The sequence below is a fragment of the Rhinolophus sinicus genome, linkage group LG17, assembly GCF_036562045.2.
Source record: "Rhinolophus sinicus isolate RSC01 linkage group LG17, ASM3656204v1, whole genome shotgun sequence".
NCBI lineage: Eukaryota > Metazoa > Chordata > Mammalia > Chiroptera > Rhinolophidae > Rhinolophus > Rhinolophus sinicus.
This window is the reverse complement of record NC_133766.1, coordinates 2,037,825-2,057,392: the sequence shown is the minus strand read 5'-3', so window position 1 is coordinate 2,057,392 and position 19,568 is coordinate 2,037,825. Positions and strand designations below refer to the sequence as shown.

Genomic DNA, 19,568 nt, shown 5'->3' with positions numbered 1-19,568 from the left:
AATGAGGCTGATTATCAGCCTTTGCCTGCTTTCACCACGTCCATCATTACAGATTTTAGGGGAGGGGCAGGGGTGGAGGGAGACGGAGCCACAGAGGGGCGTGTGGAGGAGAGTGAGGGAGGAAGGGGGCCACTTCCCCCTCCCCTCACCCAAGCACCAGCCAGCCAGCGGCCCTCCTTTCAGGATGGCAAGAACGGGTGGAGCTGCCCCGTGTGGGCTCTGAAAGGCTGGCCGACGGGTGTGGGTGGCGTTGGGGGTACTGGGGGACGCACTCACTCAGGGGGTCAGCCTATCGCATCTTTGTGTCCTCACATTCCTGTTGAGAGGCCCTGGGGCTGAGCCTAGGGGCTGAAGAAACGTCTCCCTTCCTTGCCTTCCTTTATCTTCCCCACCGAGAGAAGGCTTCCCGTCCAGTGGTGCGGATTCCACTGTGCTCCCCACGCCCTCAGAATTCAGCATCTCCTATCTCGGTGTCCACGTGGGTTATAGTGCTGAGGCAGCGCCTGTGAAACTCCTTCCTGCCGAGTCTCAGGGTGGTTGTGCAGCGCAGATGCGTGAAAGTGCTTCTGGAAACGCAGACAACAATTCGAATATACGAAATGCGGCCTGCAGCTCCCCGGGCCTGAGCGGCCTCCTGTCCTGCGTTAGGGGGTGGGGCAAGGTGGGGCTCAGCTGGGAGCCCCCCTGTGCAGGGATCAAAGCTGCGCTTAGAATGGGGAGGGTCCTCGTCGGAAAGAGCCAGGCCCAAGTCCTGAGAGTGGCCAGGAAGGGCGGGAGGGGGACAGAAACTAGGCCACGGAGGCATGAAGGAGGGGCTGGGGTCCACTTCCCGTGGTGTTGGCATGGTCTGAGTTTTATGGGTCCTTTAAATGGAATTTTCAACTTGCCAATTGAGAATTACAAGAAGGAAATTAAAAAAAAAGAATAAACACTTTTTCTAAGTGAATTTCTAAAATATAGTCACTGTATATGTAGCAAGAAAACTACAGCTTAGGGTTTGGGTTTTTTGTTTGTTTGTTTGTGTTTTGCATATTTTGGAATGATTTGTTTACTTTTCTAACTTTACCAAAGTTTGCGCTTGCATCTCGCTAGAACAGGGATATTTTAAACCACATGGCTGTGGATGGCTGGAGCAATGTTGTTTTAAATGTCCCCCCCCCCCCCGCCTTATAAATGTATCAGGAAGAAATAACAGTTTGTGTAGGCTTTTTCTAAAAAGTTCCATGTTATTTGTCCAGATTTTAGATTCTCAGAGTAAATGTAATTGACAGATAAAAACCACAGGTAACCGAGTAACTGCTGTAAGGAGTTACACAGCCAGTGTTGGGGCCGAAATTAAAATCCACACCTGCAGCTCCCCCCCCCCCCCAGATTCAGACACTGTGTGTTGTTTACTGGCCGTGCTCCCTCCAGCAGCTTATTCAGTGTCTCTGTTGCCCGGTTTTCACACTCCTACCACAGGGTGAGAGTACCGGACTCAACTTGGTAGGTAGGAAATGTGTCAATATATATACATGAAAGTGTTTAGCTCTGGCTCATGGCAATTGCTTCAACATTATCTGCTGTCATCGTTGCTGTTACTCAGGGAGGAGGTGACATCAAAATGCCCTCATAGGCCAGCCCACGCCGACCCCACTTAGCAGCCTGTCTGTGTGTTGCAGGCCGAGCAGGGAAAGGATGGATGTGTGAGTTCCCCTTAGAGAAGGAAGAACAGGCGAGGGGTCTGAATATTCTCTGATTCTCAGGCAGATGCGCCCATCCCTGCATCGGAGCGGAGGAGGCAGGCTTGGGTGAGATGGTCCTCCCGGGGGCGGAGTGGGGTCTCCGTGTGCCCCCTGACTTCGGATGGCGGGAACTGGCGCTTAGAAATAGCAAGTGTTTACCTCGGTCCCCTTCCTCGTGGGTGGGTATTAATAGTTATCAGTGATTCATTTCAAGTTTCCATTTCGTCCTGAAGAGGGTTGCTCATGGGACAGCAAGCTCTCTGCCCTGACACAGCGGCAAATGGGTGGGAACACCACGCCCTTTGCTCCTGTCTAGCCAATCAGAAAGACCCATGCGTGACATTTTCCTCTTATTGGCTGAGGATGAGGTTGCTAAGCAACTTCCTCACCTTGGTAAGAATTCGGTAGTTCTAAGTACCAGGGCCGCTCTTTCTTAGTAAGTCCCCCCTCAGGGGACACACACACACACACACACACACACACACACTTTGTTATTCAGAGATTTAAAAGGTTTTGGTAAACATCAGGGGCATGGATTTCTTTTGCAAACAATTTCTATTGTACTCTATATACTGTTATATACATTACTTAGCGAAAAAAAAATCCCATTCATTGATTAGTCAGCAGATATTTTTGAGCATCTACCACATTTCAGGCGAGTGCTGGGCACCTCCGTGATAGCTGCTGGCAGCCAGGGGGTGAAATGAAAGCTGTGTGACCAAGAGTAGGGCACCAGACGTTCAGATGGAGGTCAGCGTGCAGGACCTCTCTGTCAGGCTGGATTACAGGAGCTGTGGCAGGTCCTAGAGGAGGGGTGGCTGACGGAGTGACAGTCTGGGCCTAGAGCACTGGCTACTTACTAACCAACTTAGAAGTTAAGGATTATGCACAGTTGGCACATCCCTCCGTGTACGGTAATGGTTGTCCTTAATAGAGCGTGTGCTGTTGGTCTGGCTTGGGCTAACCCTTCACGTATACAATGTGTGATGGCATCAGGGCCGGAAGCGGCCCCGCCATCACAACGTTTACAGTACAGTACGGAATTGCAGCTGCTGCCGCTGGCCAGAGGTCGTGTGTGTCTCCATTCATGGGTGAGGAAACTGAGCCTCAGAGAGGTCAAGTTCTCAGATTCAGCCTAGGACGTTTGGCTTCAGAGCCCTGTCTTCTCATAGGTGACCCCCTGCTGCCATATGTAGTGCACGATGCCCTCGGCAACTTTAGAAAGTGACAGACTCCCAGCAGCTCTGGTTCCTGGTGACACACTGAGAGCTGGAAGGTCTGACGTGATCCAGCTGATGGGGACTGGCCTCCCGGTGCAGATGCAGCCCATCCAGACTGCCACCCGCCCTTCCTTCTTTTAGATGCCAGGGAGCCACATGCCACCTCAGGAACAACGCTGGGAACACACGAGGGTCTTAGGGGCCACCGAGTGCAGGCTCCTTGCTGGGAGAAGGAGGCCCAGGAATGTGAAAGCCTTCCCCAGGTGTGTTGGAGGAGAGGAGAGAAGCTCCCGAGGAAGTCCGCCAGCCCTTCCCATCAGATAAGTTCATTTTTATAAGACAGAACCAGGGCTGGAGCAAAGAGAACGAGCTGTGTGGGGTGCAGACCGGTGCGTCCCCCGGTGTCTGGCAGTGGATGTGACCTGAGGGGGTCCAGAGGGTGTCAGGCAGGGAGCAGGCAAGGCCCATGGGAGGCAGAGCAGGGGCATTGTCTGGAGGGCCAGAGAGAAGCCGCAGAGAAAACCCAGACTTCGGTTTTGGACTAGAAACCGGGTTTCTGGAAAATGTGTGGTGCCTTGAGGTCCTGGCTCTGGTCCCGTGTGGCTCTGATGAAAAAGGAGTGCGAGTGCGTGAGGCTATAAAGATGTCACCGACAGGTGTGCTTTAGTAGCTACTTTTGAGAAAGGACGAAATTCCATGGAGAAGCACTTTTGTCACCAAGGTCATTGTTTCTTACCTTTTCTAAAAGCAAAGCTGTTTGTTCCTAAGAATCTACCCTGGGTCGTTGTGGGGGACAGAAAACCAAAATGCATTTGTGTGAGATGTACTGTTTGGCTTTTCAAGTTGTAGTTTTAAAAATGTGGTTATGAAGTACCCTGCCTCTTCTGGGTCACTGACTCCGTAGAAATAAAACCCCATTTTTAAAGCCACTGCAAACCAAGCTTTAACTCACGGTTTCGTTCTATCTTGCAGTGTACCATTCTCCCAATGAGTGGTCAGGCACTATGTGACAGTCATTATTATTATTATTATTATTACTTTTAAATGTGCTTTACATTTCAAATCTCTCTCACATCATCTCATTTTATTTTTGAAACAACTTTCGAGTTCTTCAAAGTCCCTATTTGTATATTTTTGTGCAGGTTGAACGATGTTTAAGTATCGTGCCTTTGCAGAGTAATTTCATGATATTCTACATATTGAGTTTCCTTGTATATGGAGTGTAGCTCTCTCTTAGGTCAAGTGTTTTTTTTTTGTGTGTGTGTGAAAACTTAAATAGCTATTTTGGGGAAGGTAATTCCATGCAAAAATGGAAGCTCGGTCACTTGCTATAAACAGAAGGAAACAGGGAAAATAAACATAAAACTGATAATGTTTTATAAAGTTTACTTTCATACCACCCACAATGTCCCTTCCCACTGGTGTCACAGGTTCCACATCTTGGGGAGTCTTGGGTTGATGCATGTGTTCCTATCTGTCCTGTCGCTCTAGGGCCCGTGTCAGGTACTGGGTGTCACCCGGGGGGCGGGGGAGAGGGGACAGACACCGTCTCTCTGAGATCCCTGAGAAGCAGAATAAAAAGGAGAGTTGCAGCGCCCTTTGGTCTGTTTTTAGAAAGCTGGAGCGGGAAGGGAAGGTCGATTTACTTCAGATGGCGTGGCCGTGGGGCAGGACAGCTGCCATCCCAGCGGAGCTCAGGGCTCCTCGCCCATCAGGTCACATGCTGTGTGAGTGACAGGCTCAAGGTATACCCTGGCATCTGTAAATGTCACCGCCTTCCAGGGCCTCAAAGAGTCTAACATGGTTCTTTCCAGTCAGTTGCCGTCTGGGAAGATTTGGGTTTTTCTGGCTTGAGTTCTGGGAAGCTGCCCTCTTCTCTCTCCTTCAGGTGAACTTTCACGTTGAGGGCACTTCAGAATTGAGTCACCTATACCTTGTGATGTGACGGCTCCAGCTCATCTCTGCTGTCCTTGGCGGGGCGTACAGTAGAGAGTCTGGGCTTCACATTGACAGTTTGAATCTGGGCTCTGTCACTTCCTATCCGGCCGGTACAGCGCACTGTGCTTGAGGTGGGGAAACAAAAACAGACACTTTCCCGTCTTTCAGTTTTGTGGAAGAGACAGGGAAATAAACAGGCTGTTATTTAGAAAACAAAAGAGCATCAAACCAGACCAGAAATACCATGGAAGGCTTCCTGGAGGAGGTGACACTCGAGTTAGACTTGAAGGATGAATAAGAATTCACTAGAAAACAGAGGTGGGGGCAAGTCGTCCTGGAACTGGGAGCAGCATGGGGGTGAGACAGCTGACATTTCCTCGTGTGTAAAAGGCTGAAATGATCCTCACAGGCTTGTAGTTAGGATAACATGAGTTACCATGTGGAGATTAGTGCTATTTGGGCCACATAATTAATGTCTGACCTGGTCGTCTGAGCCCCTGCCCCGCTCCTGCATGAAATCACAGCCAGCTGTGGGACTTAGAATGTGGTGGTTGGGATTTATCTGTTGATTAGCTGTCCCTGATAGACTGAAACTCTCCAGGTAGAATGACGCCAGGTCACAGCTTTCTCGGGTATGGCAGTGACTTTTCTCCACAGCTAGACCCTAACTAAGCGAGCAGAAGCTCAAGAGAAACTCCAGCTTGACCTTTTTCCACTGGGATGTTTATGTTTAAGACGAGTCCCACAGCGGAAACACTGACTCGAAAAGATGTATCACCCCCACGTCCATTGCAGCAATATTCACAAGAGACAACACATGGAAGCAGCCTTAGTGCTCGTCGATGGATGAATGGATAGAGGAGACATGGCATGTAGTATATACTTCGGAATATCAGTGTCATAAAAAGGGAGGAAATCCTGACATTTGCGACAACATGGATGGACCTTGAGGGCGTTCTGCTACGTGAAATAAGCCAGACAGAAAGACAAATGACTGTGCGATCTCACTTATAGGTGGAATCTAAAACAAAGCAAAATAAAAACCAAACTCATAGAGCCCGAGAATAGATTGGTGGCTTCCGGGGGGGATGGGGAGAGCTGTGTTCTCCTGGGCTGTGAACCCCCCTGGAATGGGCACCTTCGTAAACATTTGCTAGGACCAGCATGTGGGAGCTGTTGTGAGTGAATGACTGTCTCCCAACTTGCAGGCTCAGCCCCGCCCCAGTTCTCACAGCCACAGGAATTTGAGGAAGCTGATTCTGGAGCAGCCTGGGCACCTGCTCCCTCCATCCTACCTGGTGGGGGGGGGGTATTGCCTCATCCTCCCTGTGTGGCTGGCCCTGCCCTGGGACCTGCAGCCTGTGCCCTGTGGCCCTGGCTGTTGACCGGATGCAGCCCCAGGGTGGCTTCCGGTGGGGCCCAGAGAAGTAAAACATCAGTGAGGTTCCGTCCTGCAGCAGCTCTGTCCCCTCTGTTCTCTGCTTGCCGTCGCTCGGCCAGCTTGGTGTGGAGTGAGCACCTGGGGTCCCCAGTGCCATCTCTGCTCTCCCCCAGTCTCCATCACCTGTGCTTGTCTTCTCCCTACAGGCTCCCCCGGCCACTCCGGCTCCACGTCCATGAGCCCATCAGCAGCCTTGTCCACAGGGAAGCCAATGGACAGCCACCCCAGCTACACAGACGCCCCGGCCAGCGCTCCGCGGACTCTGAGTGTGGTGGGCACGCCCCTCAATGCCCTGGGCTCTCCGTATCGAGTCATCACGTCCACCATGGGCCCACCCTCAGGAGCGCTGGCAGCCCCGCCAGGAATCAACCTGGTTGCCCCGCCCAGCTCCCAGGTAAGTGTGCTCCCCGCCAATGGCAGCAGCTTCAGCCAGGCTCCCCCTCAGCAGGTGCTGTGCTTGCCAAAGGGGCTGGGCTGTCTCTGCAGACTCCCTCATGCTTGTGGGGCAGCCCTGGAGAACTGATGACGCCTCACTGTCTGGGAGACTGTGGCCCAAAGGGAGCCAGCCCCGTGGTCCTAAGCGTTTGGCCCTAGTGGTGAATTCCGCATTTTTCAGCAGAGGGGCTGAGTGCGTGGCAGACACAGTGCTGCTGTTCCAGGGCCCTAGAGGATGGCCTGGCGCCTTTCGCTTCCTTCCGGCCACGCTGAGTCACCAGCTTTCCCGCCTTGTAGTGGTCAGTGGCTGCTGTGATGGTGCCGCACGACAAGCAACCCCCAATTGTTGTGTGTCACAAAAGCACACACATTTTTTTTCCTCACTCTCAGTTTGTGTGTTGGTCATGCTGGCTCTGTTCCCGAGGGTGGGCGAGCTGGGCTGGGCTGTGGCTGGATGCACATCTGCTCTTCGTGTCCCAGACTGCAGGAGCAGTGGCTGCTCGGCAGGGCACGCTTTCCTCATGCTGTGTCACAGGCGTTCCAACGTCCAAACAGCATCAGGAAAGCACAGTGCGGTCTGCTCGCCAGGTCCACTAACATCCCGTCGGCCTGAGAAGACTGTCTGGCTGACTCTGGCGTGGGACAGGGAGACAGGCTGTGCCTCTGTGGTGGGAGGTGCTGCAGAGACGCAGTGCAAAGGATGTGGGGAGTCAGGAGCCAATCGGGGCCCCGGTGGGGCCTCACGGGGGACCTGGTGCGTCATGCAGCCGACTGCGTCAGTGTCGTGCGTGCTGTCCTAGGCGTAGGGGCAGAACCCAGGGAGCACAGAGAAGGGACCTGCCCTCTAGCCTGTCACGTGTTCCATGAGGGACCCCTCAGAGGAGTGGGGACCCGACAGTGGTGGAGATGGACAGGTCGTGATGCCTCTCTCACACCCTGCAACCCACAGAGCTGGTGAAGCTCTGCCCTGCCAGATGAGGGACCTTCAGCAGGTTGGTTTATTCGTTTTTCTTCATGTGAGTGGATTCCAGGTCAAAGCCGGTGGGTTAGAGACAGGTAGAGAGGTTGAAGTTCTGGGAGCAGAAGTGAAATTTTGCGAAGGGTGTTCGTTCCCCCAAATACCCATGTGTGAGCTCCTGCTGTGTCTCAGGCACCATGTGACACTGTCCTAGTTTCCGGGGATAAGCTCTGAACAGGTGGCTGAAGTTTTTGCGCTCATGGCAGTTACACTGGAACAGGCAAGATGGACGGAAACCAAATGAATGAACGAGATAGTTTCAGGTCGCAGTCATCATATCCACGAAGCAATAAACAGTGGGTGGTAGACGCCAACGGGGCTGGTGGGTGGGGACTGGGCAAGCCCCTCCGTGCAAGCCGGCTTTCAGCAGCCACAGTGCCGTCTGACCGAGCCCAAGCTGGCCCATAAATGCATCTTCACAGCCGTGTGCGTGGCTGGGCCGCTATTCCTGGACCGTTTGTCTGTACAGAGGGATTGGGGTTGAAAGGTCAGCTGAAACTTGGTCCTGGCCAACTGGGCTGTGTGCAGAGGCCGAGGCCAAGTCTGCTCGGGAACTATATTCAGCTTGCCAGGAGCTGGTGGAGCTCAGCGGCCCCAGACACCGAGCAGCCTGTGCGCTGGGGCTCCACAGCCACAGGGCAGCGACACTTCTCCCAGTGAACTAGAGGACACAGGACGTCCCGTGCCCTTGGTGTTACCACGGCGAGTTGGAGCTGGAACAGTCTGGATAATGGCATCGTGCCGTCCTTGAGCGGGATGGGGTCTGAGAGGGACGTCCTCCCGTGACCTGGGTCTGGGGTAAGTCCTCCGACTGGGGAGAGAGGACGAGGGAGGGGCTCGGGGGGCCCGCAGACAGGCAGGTCTCCTGTTCTGAGCTCTCAGTCGGTGGTGGAGCCTCTCCATTTGCTCTTGTTGGACCATCCATGTTGAAGAGGAACGAGAACCGACCTGACCGTATGGAGGCAGGGGCTGTGTAGCTGTTTGCAAACCCCTGACATCTCTCTCAGTTCCTTCTGTTCTCTTGTGGGCTAACAGATCTGGCCCTGATTAGCCTACAATGATTTTATGAAAATCAAAGGAGACGTGGATTTGGAAAATCACTTCTTAAGTGCTTACAAAGCTCTATGGCAATAAGTTTATTATTTTTATTATTATTGGACCTGGGTGATGTGTATTATACACCTGATCATTGAGTCAGGTGTCCTCTGTTACTGGAAGGCTCTAGAGAAGTTTATTTCAACAAGCATTCACTAAACTCGGTGCTGGAGATTAAAAGTGTATAAGACTGGGCCTGCCCTGGAGAGTATGTGAGTGGATGAGCAATCTTCAAAAACATCGGCTGTGTAATTGGGAAGATATTTATACAGCTTCCAGACAAAATAATGTAGGCTCATTTTCCTGAGTGTGAGGGTGTGTGTATGTGTGTGAGGGGGTGTGTTTATGTGTGTGTGTGTATGAGTGTGTATGTGTATGTGTGAGCATGTGTGTATGTGTGTGAGAGTGTGTATATGTGTGTATGAGTGCATATGTGTATGTATGTGTGAGCATGTGTGTGTGCATGTGTGTGTGTGTGAAATGCTGCATATCTGTAAGTGTGATGTCTGTTGGTTCCACCTGGAACACGCCCTGTATGTCACACCTCTGTGTCCCCTCGCGACCCAGCAGCCTGACTAGGGTTGTGTCCAGATAATTCCTGCCCAGGTGGTGACTGATAACTGAGTTATTACCCTTTCAGGTGTTTGCACTGTTATAGTAAATACTTAGATAATAACAGTTGCAACATTAGAGCTAGAACAGACCTTAAAGATCGTCTCGTTTAAGAATTTTTAAAAAGTGAAGCATAGAGCCGTTTCTTCAAGCAAAAGCATGTTTGAAAGCCTCACGTACACGCCAAACAAAAGCAGGCCTGTGAAGCAGGGCTGGGGCTGTGCAGCCTTCGCCGTCCCCCTCCGCCGTCTCCCTCTGCACCCCTGCCCCCCACACTGAGATCGGGGACCACTGACCGATCTGTAGGTGAGGGGACGGAGTATCAGTGAAGTGACCTGGCCACGATCGCACAGCGACGAAGTGGCAGGTGTGCACGGGAACCCAGGGCTCCTCTCTCCCCGTGGGAGGCCCAGGCGCCTTTCTCCTCATGACAAAGTCCCTCGTTAGAGTGATGGGGCGCCAGTACAAGGAGTCCATTTTCTGGAAAAGGAGCGTCTGCCTGCAGCCAGCCGGCCGGCCACGAATCTGCCTTCAGTGGAATAACTTGGGCTGAAAGCAGCTCAGAAATGTGGGAGCCAGTGTTCCGTGATGGCTGCAGGCCATCCAAGAAGTGCTGCTCACCCCCGGCTGAGTCTGCAAAGGGCAGACGGGCCCGCCACGTGTGTTTCTAGCCTGTTCTCGGGGAGCAGCCGGCCGCCTGGTGACTCTAGCACCTAAGTGCTCCCTTCAGAGCTGCTTCTAATGGAAGAAGACAGCGGGGGCTGGGGAATGGGGGGCGGCTAATGGGTTTGCACTCTGCTGGCTGCCTCCCATCTCTCGCCATTGCTCTGAGTCCACACAAACCCCAAGCTGCAGAGGGGCTGCTCCAGGGCCGGGAAGCTGCCAGGGCCCGAGGTCTGAGGGTCTCCTGTCACATGAGACAGACAGTGCGGTAAAGGAAGAATGAGGTGCTGGGTTCTAGCTGCAACCTGTTAGACCTGGGAAGGCACCTGACTGGCACCTGGGCAGGTGCATAGCCTTCGGGGTCTCTGCCAATCTCCCCTCGTGCTGCTGCCCTGTTGGCTTCACTGAGGCAGGGTTTTGAGGACATTATTCCCGTGCTCAGAACCTCTCGTGACTCCTCAGTGCCTCCAACTTAAATCCACTTCCGGTAGCCAGGCAAACAAGACCCGGCCTGGTCACTGCCTGCGTCCCACCCTCTCTCCAGCCATCCCCCGGACACACACACCTGGGCTTCACTCCCACTCCTGTTCCCGGGGCCTTTTGCCCATCACTGGCCCATCCAGATCCTATCCATCTGTGAAGCCATCGAGTCCCAGCCAAAGGCCACTTCCTTCAAGAAGTCTTCCCTGATCTCTGCTGTGTATGATCTTCCCTCCTGAACTATCCTGACTGACCTGTAATCCACTTCCCCAATGGCCAGTTCCTTGAGGCAGCGCCTGCATCTTCCTCTTTGCATCCCTGCAGGATTTCTGAGCGAACAAATGAATAAACCATTTGAAGGCTCCATTTCCTCATCTGAAAAATAGGAAGACCTTGTAGGGGTATTGGGAGGGTTAAAATACTTGCTTAGCGCTGGGCGAGCTTTACGGTTCGGTCGCCCAAACCGTAGCAATAACAGTACTTACTTTCTGTGCTCACTACAGGCTGTTGGAGCCGGTCCTGCGGGAGGGGAAGGTGGGTGAGGACCTCCTGACCCCAGGTGGCGGTGCCCTTCTTATTCTCATGACTTTTCTTGTCCATCGGGGGATTCGGGGACAGAGCCAGCTCGAGGGCTCTGTCTTTGGGACCATCTGACCTAGGGTTTCCTGAGATGAATAAAGTGCCAATATCTGTTGCCTGGTAGAAGCCTCATCAGCTGTTTCTTAAAAGTCAGTATGCATCTAAATGTATCACGTATCTTGAAATAATAACAACCCAGTGTTAGGACACCATCAAATCATTTTCTGACAGCCCCAGCTAAGAAATGGAATCCTTCAACTCCCCTGGCGAGTGAGGGCTCACTGACTAGAATTCCTAGCACGTGGTGGGATGTTGGCTCATAAACAAACACTCAGAATTCTTGTCTGAATTAAGCCAATTTTACTGGAATGATTATAGCTACAATTATGGACCACCTACTGTGTGCCAGACATTTTGATGGGCATCTTCCATCGCTGTCTCATCTAGACTCTGTATGTTAGGTGTTACCAGGCTCAGTTTACGGGTAGGAAACGGAGTCAAAGATGACAAGGAACTTCTCTGAAGTCCTGCAGCCAGTAGGGCGGGCTGGGAGTCACGCACAGCAACTTTTGTCCCCGCCCCCAGTAATGCTCAACCCTGGCTGCACAGCTTTACCTGGTCAACCTAGCAGAATGCCAGGACCCGTGGCCCGTAGGCGCACTGACTCAGAATTTCTGGGTGTGGGGTCCAGGCATCAGATCCTTTCAGAGCTCCCAGGTGTACGTCCAGGCTCAGAACTACTGTATTACACCAAACCTACAAAATGCTGGGTATGAGATGGTGACGTCTTGTCTTAGCCTTGCGTGAAAAGGAGGACAAGCAGGAGAGGGAGAGAATTCTCCCGTCACATACGCGTTTTCATCCCTCAGACAAATGAATTTTTAAAAGTTCCTGGTGACCTTGATTTCAGGGCGCTGCAGGTTGTGTCTTCTTGTTTGCATCCCTCCGGCATTTAAGGCAGCGTCTCTGCCCAGCCCCAGCACACAATAAATTCTGAGTGAATGGAAACAGCGCGCACATTTTGAAGGAACCTAACTCAGCCTCTGTTGTATTTTATGTATTATTGATCATTCCTTCTGTCCCAAAGGCTTTGACTAAAGGAGAAAAATCTTACTTTTGGTTCAGCGTGAGCATCCCGGTCACGTTGGTCAGGCAATATGACACACTCCCTGTGGACCATACCAAAGCCAGAGGGCCACCCCTGAACCCCGACATAGCCCCCAGCTGCCCTTACGGGGCCCTGCAGCAGCTCTGCAGCACCTTGGGAGTTTCTTGATTTTGGTGCTTGTCTGACTGCTCAGGGAGAGGCTGCATTTTTGAGCCGTGAGTGGCAGGTCGTCTAGACTCTGGCCCTTCTCAGTGCCCAGAATGTAGACCTGTACCCCCGGGCACTCAGAAGTGCTGCTCATGGGTTTTGGGCTCGCATTTCGCTAACTTGTTTCTTTGATGAATCGAAACCCTTAGCAGCAGTGTCTCCCCAAGAGCCTTGGGGGCTCAAAGGGGTGCTGGCTGTGATTGGGCTGAGGAGAGGGGCGCATGCAAGCTTCATGGGTCAGCCCTCGCCCGTCACGTGCCAGGCTCACATTGGGCACTGGGAACACAAAGCAGACAGCCTCTGCCTCCACGAACCTCCTGCTTTCACAGAAAGATCACTTCCTCCTTCAAAAACATGGCCTGGGACTTTCTGCCCTATTTTTGGTGGCACTGCAGTGATTTGGGCATTTGTTCAGCATCTTCACGGGTCCTTGACCGCACACATATCCTCTCCTCCATGTTACTGTGAACTCCTAAGGGCGTGCATTTCTATCTGCCCCGTGCCTCAGCCAGGCACAGCACCTGCTTGGTGAGTACTCCGTGAATGTTTGTTGACTAAGTGAAGGGATTCGCAGGGTTTCTTGGCTCTCTGGGAGTCGGCCTTTTGCCCGAGGGCCCTAGCTCCTCTTGGAGCATGGCTGCAGAGGCAGTCAGGACTTAATAAAAAATTTAAAAATGCACAGTGCAATTGTCCTAAGTGTGGCGTTCAGTGTGGATTTCTAGCTCACACAGGATGCACGAGCAAAATGAACAAAAGCCAAGAGCTCGGATGCAGACGTGCTGTGATTTTTGGTTTAGGTTTTGGCTTCTAGAAATGATTTAGTTCCTCTTGCCCCACTTGTTTTCTCCCTTAAATTCATATCGCACACAGGTATTTGCAGATACTCTATGCTATGAAAGTACTTTTTTTGTGGTAGAGAAAAAAATATTTTTTATTTAAAAAAAAATTTATTTTTTTCAATTACAGCTGACATTTCGTATTATTTTATATTACGTTCAGATGTACAGCATGGTGGGTAGACATTTATATAACTTATGAAGTGATTCCCCTGATAAGTCTAGTGCCCACCTGGCATCATTCATGGTTATTACAATATTATTGACTGTATTCCCTGTGCTGTGCCTTACATCCCTGTGACTATTTTGTAACCATCAGCGTGTACTTCTTAGTCCCTCCACCTTTCTCCACCAGCCCCTCAACCCTCTCATCTGGTAACCGTCAGCTTGTTCTCTGTATCTATGGGTCTATTTCTGTTTCGGTTGTTCGTTTATTTTGTTCTTTATGTTCCACGTGTAAGTGAGACCATAAGGTATTTGTCTTTCCCTGTCTGATTTATTTCACTTAGCATTATATCCTCTAGGTCCATCCATGTTGTCGCAAATGGTAAGATTTCATTCCTTTTTATGGCCAAGTAATATTCCATTGTATAAATGTACCACAGTTTCTTTATCCAATCGTCTACTGTCTGTTGATGGGCACTTGGGCTGCTTCCATGTCTTGGCTATTGTGAAAAGCGCTGCAGTGAACATGTGTACATATCTTTTTAAATTAGTTTGTTTTCTTCAGATAAATACCCAGAAGTGGAATTGATGGGTCATATGGTAGTTATATTATTAATTTTGGAGGAAACTGCAAACTTTTTTCCATAGTGGCTGCATCAATTTGCAATCCCTCCAACAGTGCACGAGGGTTCCCTTTTCTCCATATCCTCGCCAACACTTGTTGTTTGTTGATTTATTGATAATGGACATTCTGACAGGGGTGAGGTGGTATTTATCTCATTGTGGCTTTAATTGCATTTCTCTGATGATTAGTGACATTGAGCATTTTTTCATATGTCATTGACCATCTGTATGTCCTCTTTGGAGAAATGCTTGTTCAGCTCCTCTGCCCATTTTTTAAATTGGATTAATTGTTGTTGTTGTTTTTTGGTGCTGAGTTGTATGAGTTCTTTATAAAATTTGAATGTTAACTCCTTATTGGATGTATCATTGGCAAATAGCTTTTCTCATTCAGTAGGTTGTCTTTTAATTTTGTTGATGGTTTCCTTTGCTGTGCAAAAACATTTTAGTTTTATTTAGTCCCATTTGTTTATTTTTCTCTCTTGTTTCCCTTGCCTGAGGAGATATGTCAGAAAAAACTATTACTAAGAGCAATGTCAGAGAGTTTACTGCCTATGTTTTCTTCTAGAACTTTTATGGTTTTGGGTCTTACATTTAAGTCTTTAATCCACTAGGAGTTTATTCTTGTATATGGTATAACCACCCTATGTCTTTTGATTGGAGCATTTAATCCATTTACATTCAAAGTAATTATTGATAGGTAATGTAGTTACTTGTGTCTTATTAATATTTTTTATCCCTTTTCTCCTTCTTCTTAAAGAAGTCCCTTTAACCCTTCTTGTAATACTGGTTTGGTGGTGATTAACTCCTTTAGCTTTTTCTTGTCAGGAAAGCTCTTTATCTGTCCTTCAATTTTAAGTATTAGTCTTGCTGGGTAGAGTAATCTTGGTTGTAAGTCCTTGCTTTTCATCACTTTGAATATTTCATGCCAATCCCTTCTGGCCTGCAAAATTTCTGTTGTGAAATCAGCTGACAGTCTTATGGGAGCTCCCTTGTAGGTAAATAACTTCCTTTCTCTTGCTGCTTTTAAGATTCCCTCTTTGTCTTTAACCTTTGCAGTTTTATTTGTGATATGTCTTGGTGTGTTCCTCTTTTTGAGACTCTCTGCATTTCCTGGACTTGTATGTCTATTTCCTTTGCCAGGGTAGGAAAGTTTTCAGTCATTATTTCTTCAAATAGGTTCTCAATCCCTTGCTTTCTCTCTTCCTTCTGGTGCCCCTATGATGCAAATGGTGTTACACTTGATGTTGTCCCAGAAGCACCATAAACTGTCCTCATTTTTAAAAATTCTTTTTGCTGTTCTGATTGTTTTCTGCTACCTTGTCTTCCAAATTGCTGATTCGATCCTCTGCTTCATCCAGTCTGCTGGTGATTCCTTCTAGTGCATGCTTCATTTCAGTTTTGTATTCTTCATTTCTGACAGGTTCTTTTTTATGGTTTCTATGTCCTTTTTTATGCTTACTATCTCTTTGTTGAAGTTCTCACTAAGTTCCTTGAGCATCTTTAAAACCTGTGTTTTGAACTCTGTCTCTGGTAGGTTGCTTGCCTCCATTTCATTTAGTTCTTCTTCTGGAGTTTTCTCCTGTTCATTCATTTGGGATCTGTTTCTTTGTCTCATTTTGGTTGCCTCTCTGTGTTTGTTTCTATGTATTAGGTAGATCTGCTGTGTCTCCCAGTCTTGGCCAGGTGGCCTTAGGTAGTAGGTGTCCTTTGGGAGCCAAAGGCACAATCTCCCTGGTCACCTGAGCCTGGTGCCCCAGGAGTGTCCCTTATGTGGGTTGCATGTGCCTTCCTGTTGTAGTTGAGCCTTGATTGCATTGGCACAACAGTGGGTGGGATGGACCCTCAGGCTGACTGGCTGTGAGGATTGGCCACAACCACAGCATGTGAGCTGCTGTGCAGAGGCTTACCCCATGGAGCGGGATTTGTCCCTGTGGGCTCTGGTGCCTGCTGAGACCACCCTTTGGGTGTGCTGCTTGTGGGGCTAATTGCATTGTGCTCTGTTGTGATTTGAAGCTGGCCACTGGGTGTGTTGGTTCTGGGGCCTTTTGGGAGGGGCTCTGGTGCAGGCCAAGTTCAACTGCTGTGTGTGACCAGCCCTGGGCTACCTGGTAGGAGCTACAGAGCAATCCATGGTTGGTCAGTGCCTGTGCTGTACCTGGAGGCTTGTGGGATAAGCCACACTGTGAACCAAGGCCAGCTGCCACCAGCACCGGGCCTGGGGCAGCTCAGCAAAGGGCCCAGGGCACCCCGAGGCCTCCTACCCCCTGCCGGCTGCCCATACGGCTCAGCTGCTGAAAGAGCTTTGGTCATTACATGAGTTGGTAGAGGCAGGGTCTCAGGGAATGACCAGGATGGGGTAAGTAGTGTTCACCACATTAATACAGATTCATATTTGCCCATGTGGAAGAAGGGCTCAACACAGGGACAATGACGGCTGTCTCTCCAGCCCTCACCCTGCTGCCACACAACTCAGTTTCTCCCTATATGTCTCTGACCCCTCCTGAGCTGCTACCTCTCCGCTGGACCCCAGGGTGAATGCCTGCAAGTGAGAGAGTCTGTGTACAGTCCCTGTGAGAGGACACGCAGGTTTTCCAGCATCCCTCCATCTCACCTGGATGTAATCCTTGCTGGTTTTGACAGTCAGATATTGTGGGGACTCCTCTTCCTGGCACTGGTGCTCTAGGCTGGGGAGCCTAGTTTGGTGCTGGGACCCTTTACTCCTCAGGGGGGGGACCTCCTTAGCCGAGATATCCCTCCCAACTCTCAACCTCCACATGTGGATATAGGATCTGCCAGTTCCACATCTCCGCCCCTCTTACCATTCTTGATGTGGCTTCTTCTTTATATCCTTAGTTACAGGACTTTTGTTCAGCTAGACTTCAAGTGGTCTTCCAGGTTGATTGTTCTGTAATTTAATTATAATTTTTATATGGTAATTGGAGGAGGCAAGTACAGTGTTTACTTACTCCACCGTCTTGCCCGGAATTCTCTGGAAACTAGTTCTTGAAATAGACCTTGCTTTTCCTCAAGGATGCCCTTGTTGCTTTTGGCCTTGGGGGTTGGGCTTACCCGGTTCTGTGTTTTATTGTGTTTTTCTTTTCCTCTTGCAGCTCAATGTGGTCAACAGTGTCAGCATTTCAGAGGACATCAAGCCCTTACCGGGGCTTCCTGGGATTGGCAACATGAACTACCTGTCCACCAGCCCCGGATCTCTGGTTAAACACATCTGTGCCATCTGTGGGGATCGATCCTCAGGTACGTGCAGTAGCAGCGGCCCAGGCTGTACATTCCTGTTACTGGGCTCATAGCCTGCAGTCTTGATGAATTTAAAGTATGATTTCATTTTTGAGGATTAGTTTGATAGGAAACATATCAGAAGCTCCCTCCTCTGGAGTTGCTGTGTTGAGTGTGTATCTGGGATAGAGAAAGTGTTGTGATTAGCTAGTATCTCAAGCTAGACTTTCTTTTATGTATATATGTTTTATAATTCTAAAAATAATGTCCTAACAAAGACAAACCTTTTAATATTTTACCGTGTTTCCCCAAAAATAAGACCTAGCCGGACCATCAGCTCTAATGCATCTTTTGGAGCAAAAGTTAATATAAGACCTGGTATTATATTATATTATATTATGTTATATTATGTTATATTACGTTATATTATATTACTTATATTTAAAATAAGACTGGATCTTATATTAATTTTTGCTCCAGAAGACGCATTAGAGCTGATGGTCCAGCTAGGTCTTATTTTTGGGGAAACACGGTACCATATTTTCTACTATAACGTTCTAGGTTTTTCACATGTTTTTATGGGTGGAAATAAATGTGTTTTCGTTGATTTCATCTTCTTCGATCCTCTTCCACTTCTGCCCCGATGATTTCTTTTTTGACTTCTTTCCCTTCTTCCAGGGCCAAGTCCCTACCCCATCAGTTTTGAAGACATTGAATGTCTGATTAGATGAATGAGCAGGTCGGGAAGCTTCTTTTCTACCGCTGTCCATGATGATGGCTGACTGACTATTTCCACATCTTTTTGTCACCAAAACCACCATAAAATGTCACTCCACTGAAAGTTGCTAGAGCCCGGAACTTATTTGGCTGATGTTTGCTTGCTCTCAAAAAGTTGTTTCCAAGTCATGCAGACTTGGCCGTTGCCATAGCAACAGAATGTCAGCTCCACCCTGATGGGCGTTTTTCTCTACCATGGTTTAATTGAAAGTCTGGGAGGGCCATTCATATATTGGAGAGCCATGGAGATGACACATTGGTCCCAAGTTCCTCAAAGACAAATTCTGTAGAGCTGAGAGCATTGGGTTCTTTGAGCCCAGGATAAAACGTCATATTTATGACTGATGTGAGGTCAGTAAATTAGTATAGTCAACAAATTAGGCACAGGCTGACTTTCCTTAGGCAGCTGTCTCGACCACCATTTCATCTTAGAGTGACATATTCTGAAATGCAAGGTCCTGGGAGGTAAATATTTACATTTTTCAGTTTTCAGGGACTTCAGTTTACTATCTGCCTAAATACAACTGAGTTAGAAAGTCATGTCAGGTCTGTAGCTAAACAGCGTCACATATTGCACTCAAGAGTCAGGCATAACTATGTTTTGAATGGTTTGCTTCCTTATATTTTTCAAGTCCCACAATTCTAATCAATTGGGCATAACTCCCTGGTGTGTAGTGTTGAGAAGACTTCAACTTAGAAGAAGTGCTGGGATTGATTGTTGATGCCTGTATGTGTGTGTGTGTGTGTGTGTGTGTGTGTGTGTGGGGTGAGCGTGGTGGCTCTCCTGACACAAAATAGCCATCCCTGGCTGGGGTCATTGGAAATGGAATGTGTGAACAGGCAATGAGAGCAACGAAGGATGTAACAGATTATTCTGGATCAAACACAACCACCGTCCATCAGACCTTTACATCGTATCTTGAGGTCGCATGTCATATTGGGCTATAAAGATCATATACCGATTTATTCCTCCAACTGGCAATAGCATTTAAAAATTCATAATTCAAGAGGCTGTTCATAATTTAGAGTGAAGGATAATACTTTTCAGGGGGAGTCCTAAGTCCTTGGGCCTCAGTTATGGGGAAATATTAGCGAAACTGAGGTTCTTTGCCTGCTCGATAACACACGACAAGCATAAATATTTTTATCAGGTACACTACTGTCTTGAATGGAGGCAGAACATTTTGTTTAACTAAACACAAGAGTTGCCTTGATAAAATAAGTGTAAATGAAATCAAATCTCGGCTCAGTACTTTTCTAATAATACTCTTGGAATTAGCAATTTCCAGGACCGGGTCCCAGAGGGACGACACAAGGAAAGGCAAACTTATTGGGCCTTCGTTTGGGTCCTGGGATCAGTCTGAATTCTCTGCTAGTCATGCTTTGCTTTCTGCCCAGGTGTTTTGCCAGTT

The 19,568-nt window shown here is 49.1% G+C and overlaps 1 protein-coding gene across 5 annotated transcripts in view; it reads left to right on the top strand.

The window, feature by feature from the left end:
* RXRG (retinoid X receptor gamma) overlaps window positions 1-19,568 on the top strand; it is a 147,426-nt gene that overhangs the window by 114,729 nt on the left and 13,129 nt on the right. For 4 of the 5 annotated variants that reach the window (XM_019747337.2, XM_019747336.2, XM_074322280.1 and 1 more), the window contains 2 exons: window positions 6,470-6,717; window positions 17,256-17,400. In XM_019747337.2, coding sequence (XP_019602896.1) covers window positions 6,499-6,717; window positions 17,256-17,400 — 364 coding nt within the window. In that variant the 5' untranslated portion in view covers window positions 6,470-6,498. Of the gene's footprint in view, window positions 1-6,469; window positions 6,718-8,350; window positions 8,575-17,255; window positions 17,401-19,568 lie in introns of those variants that run through there. The other variant, XM_019747338.2, reaches the window with a different exon arrangement.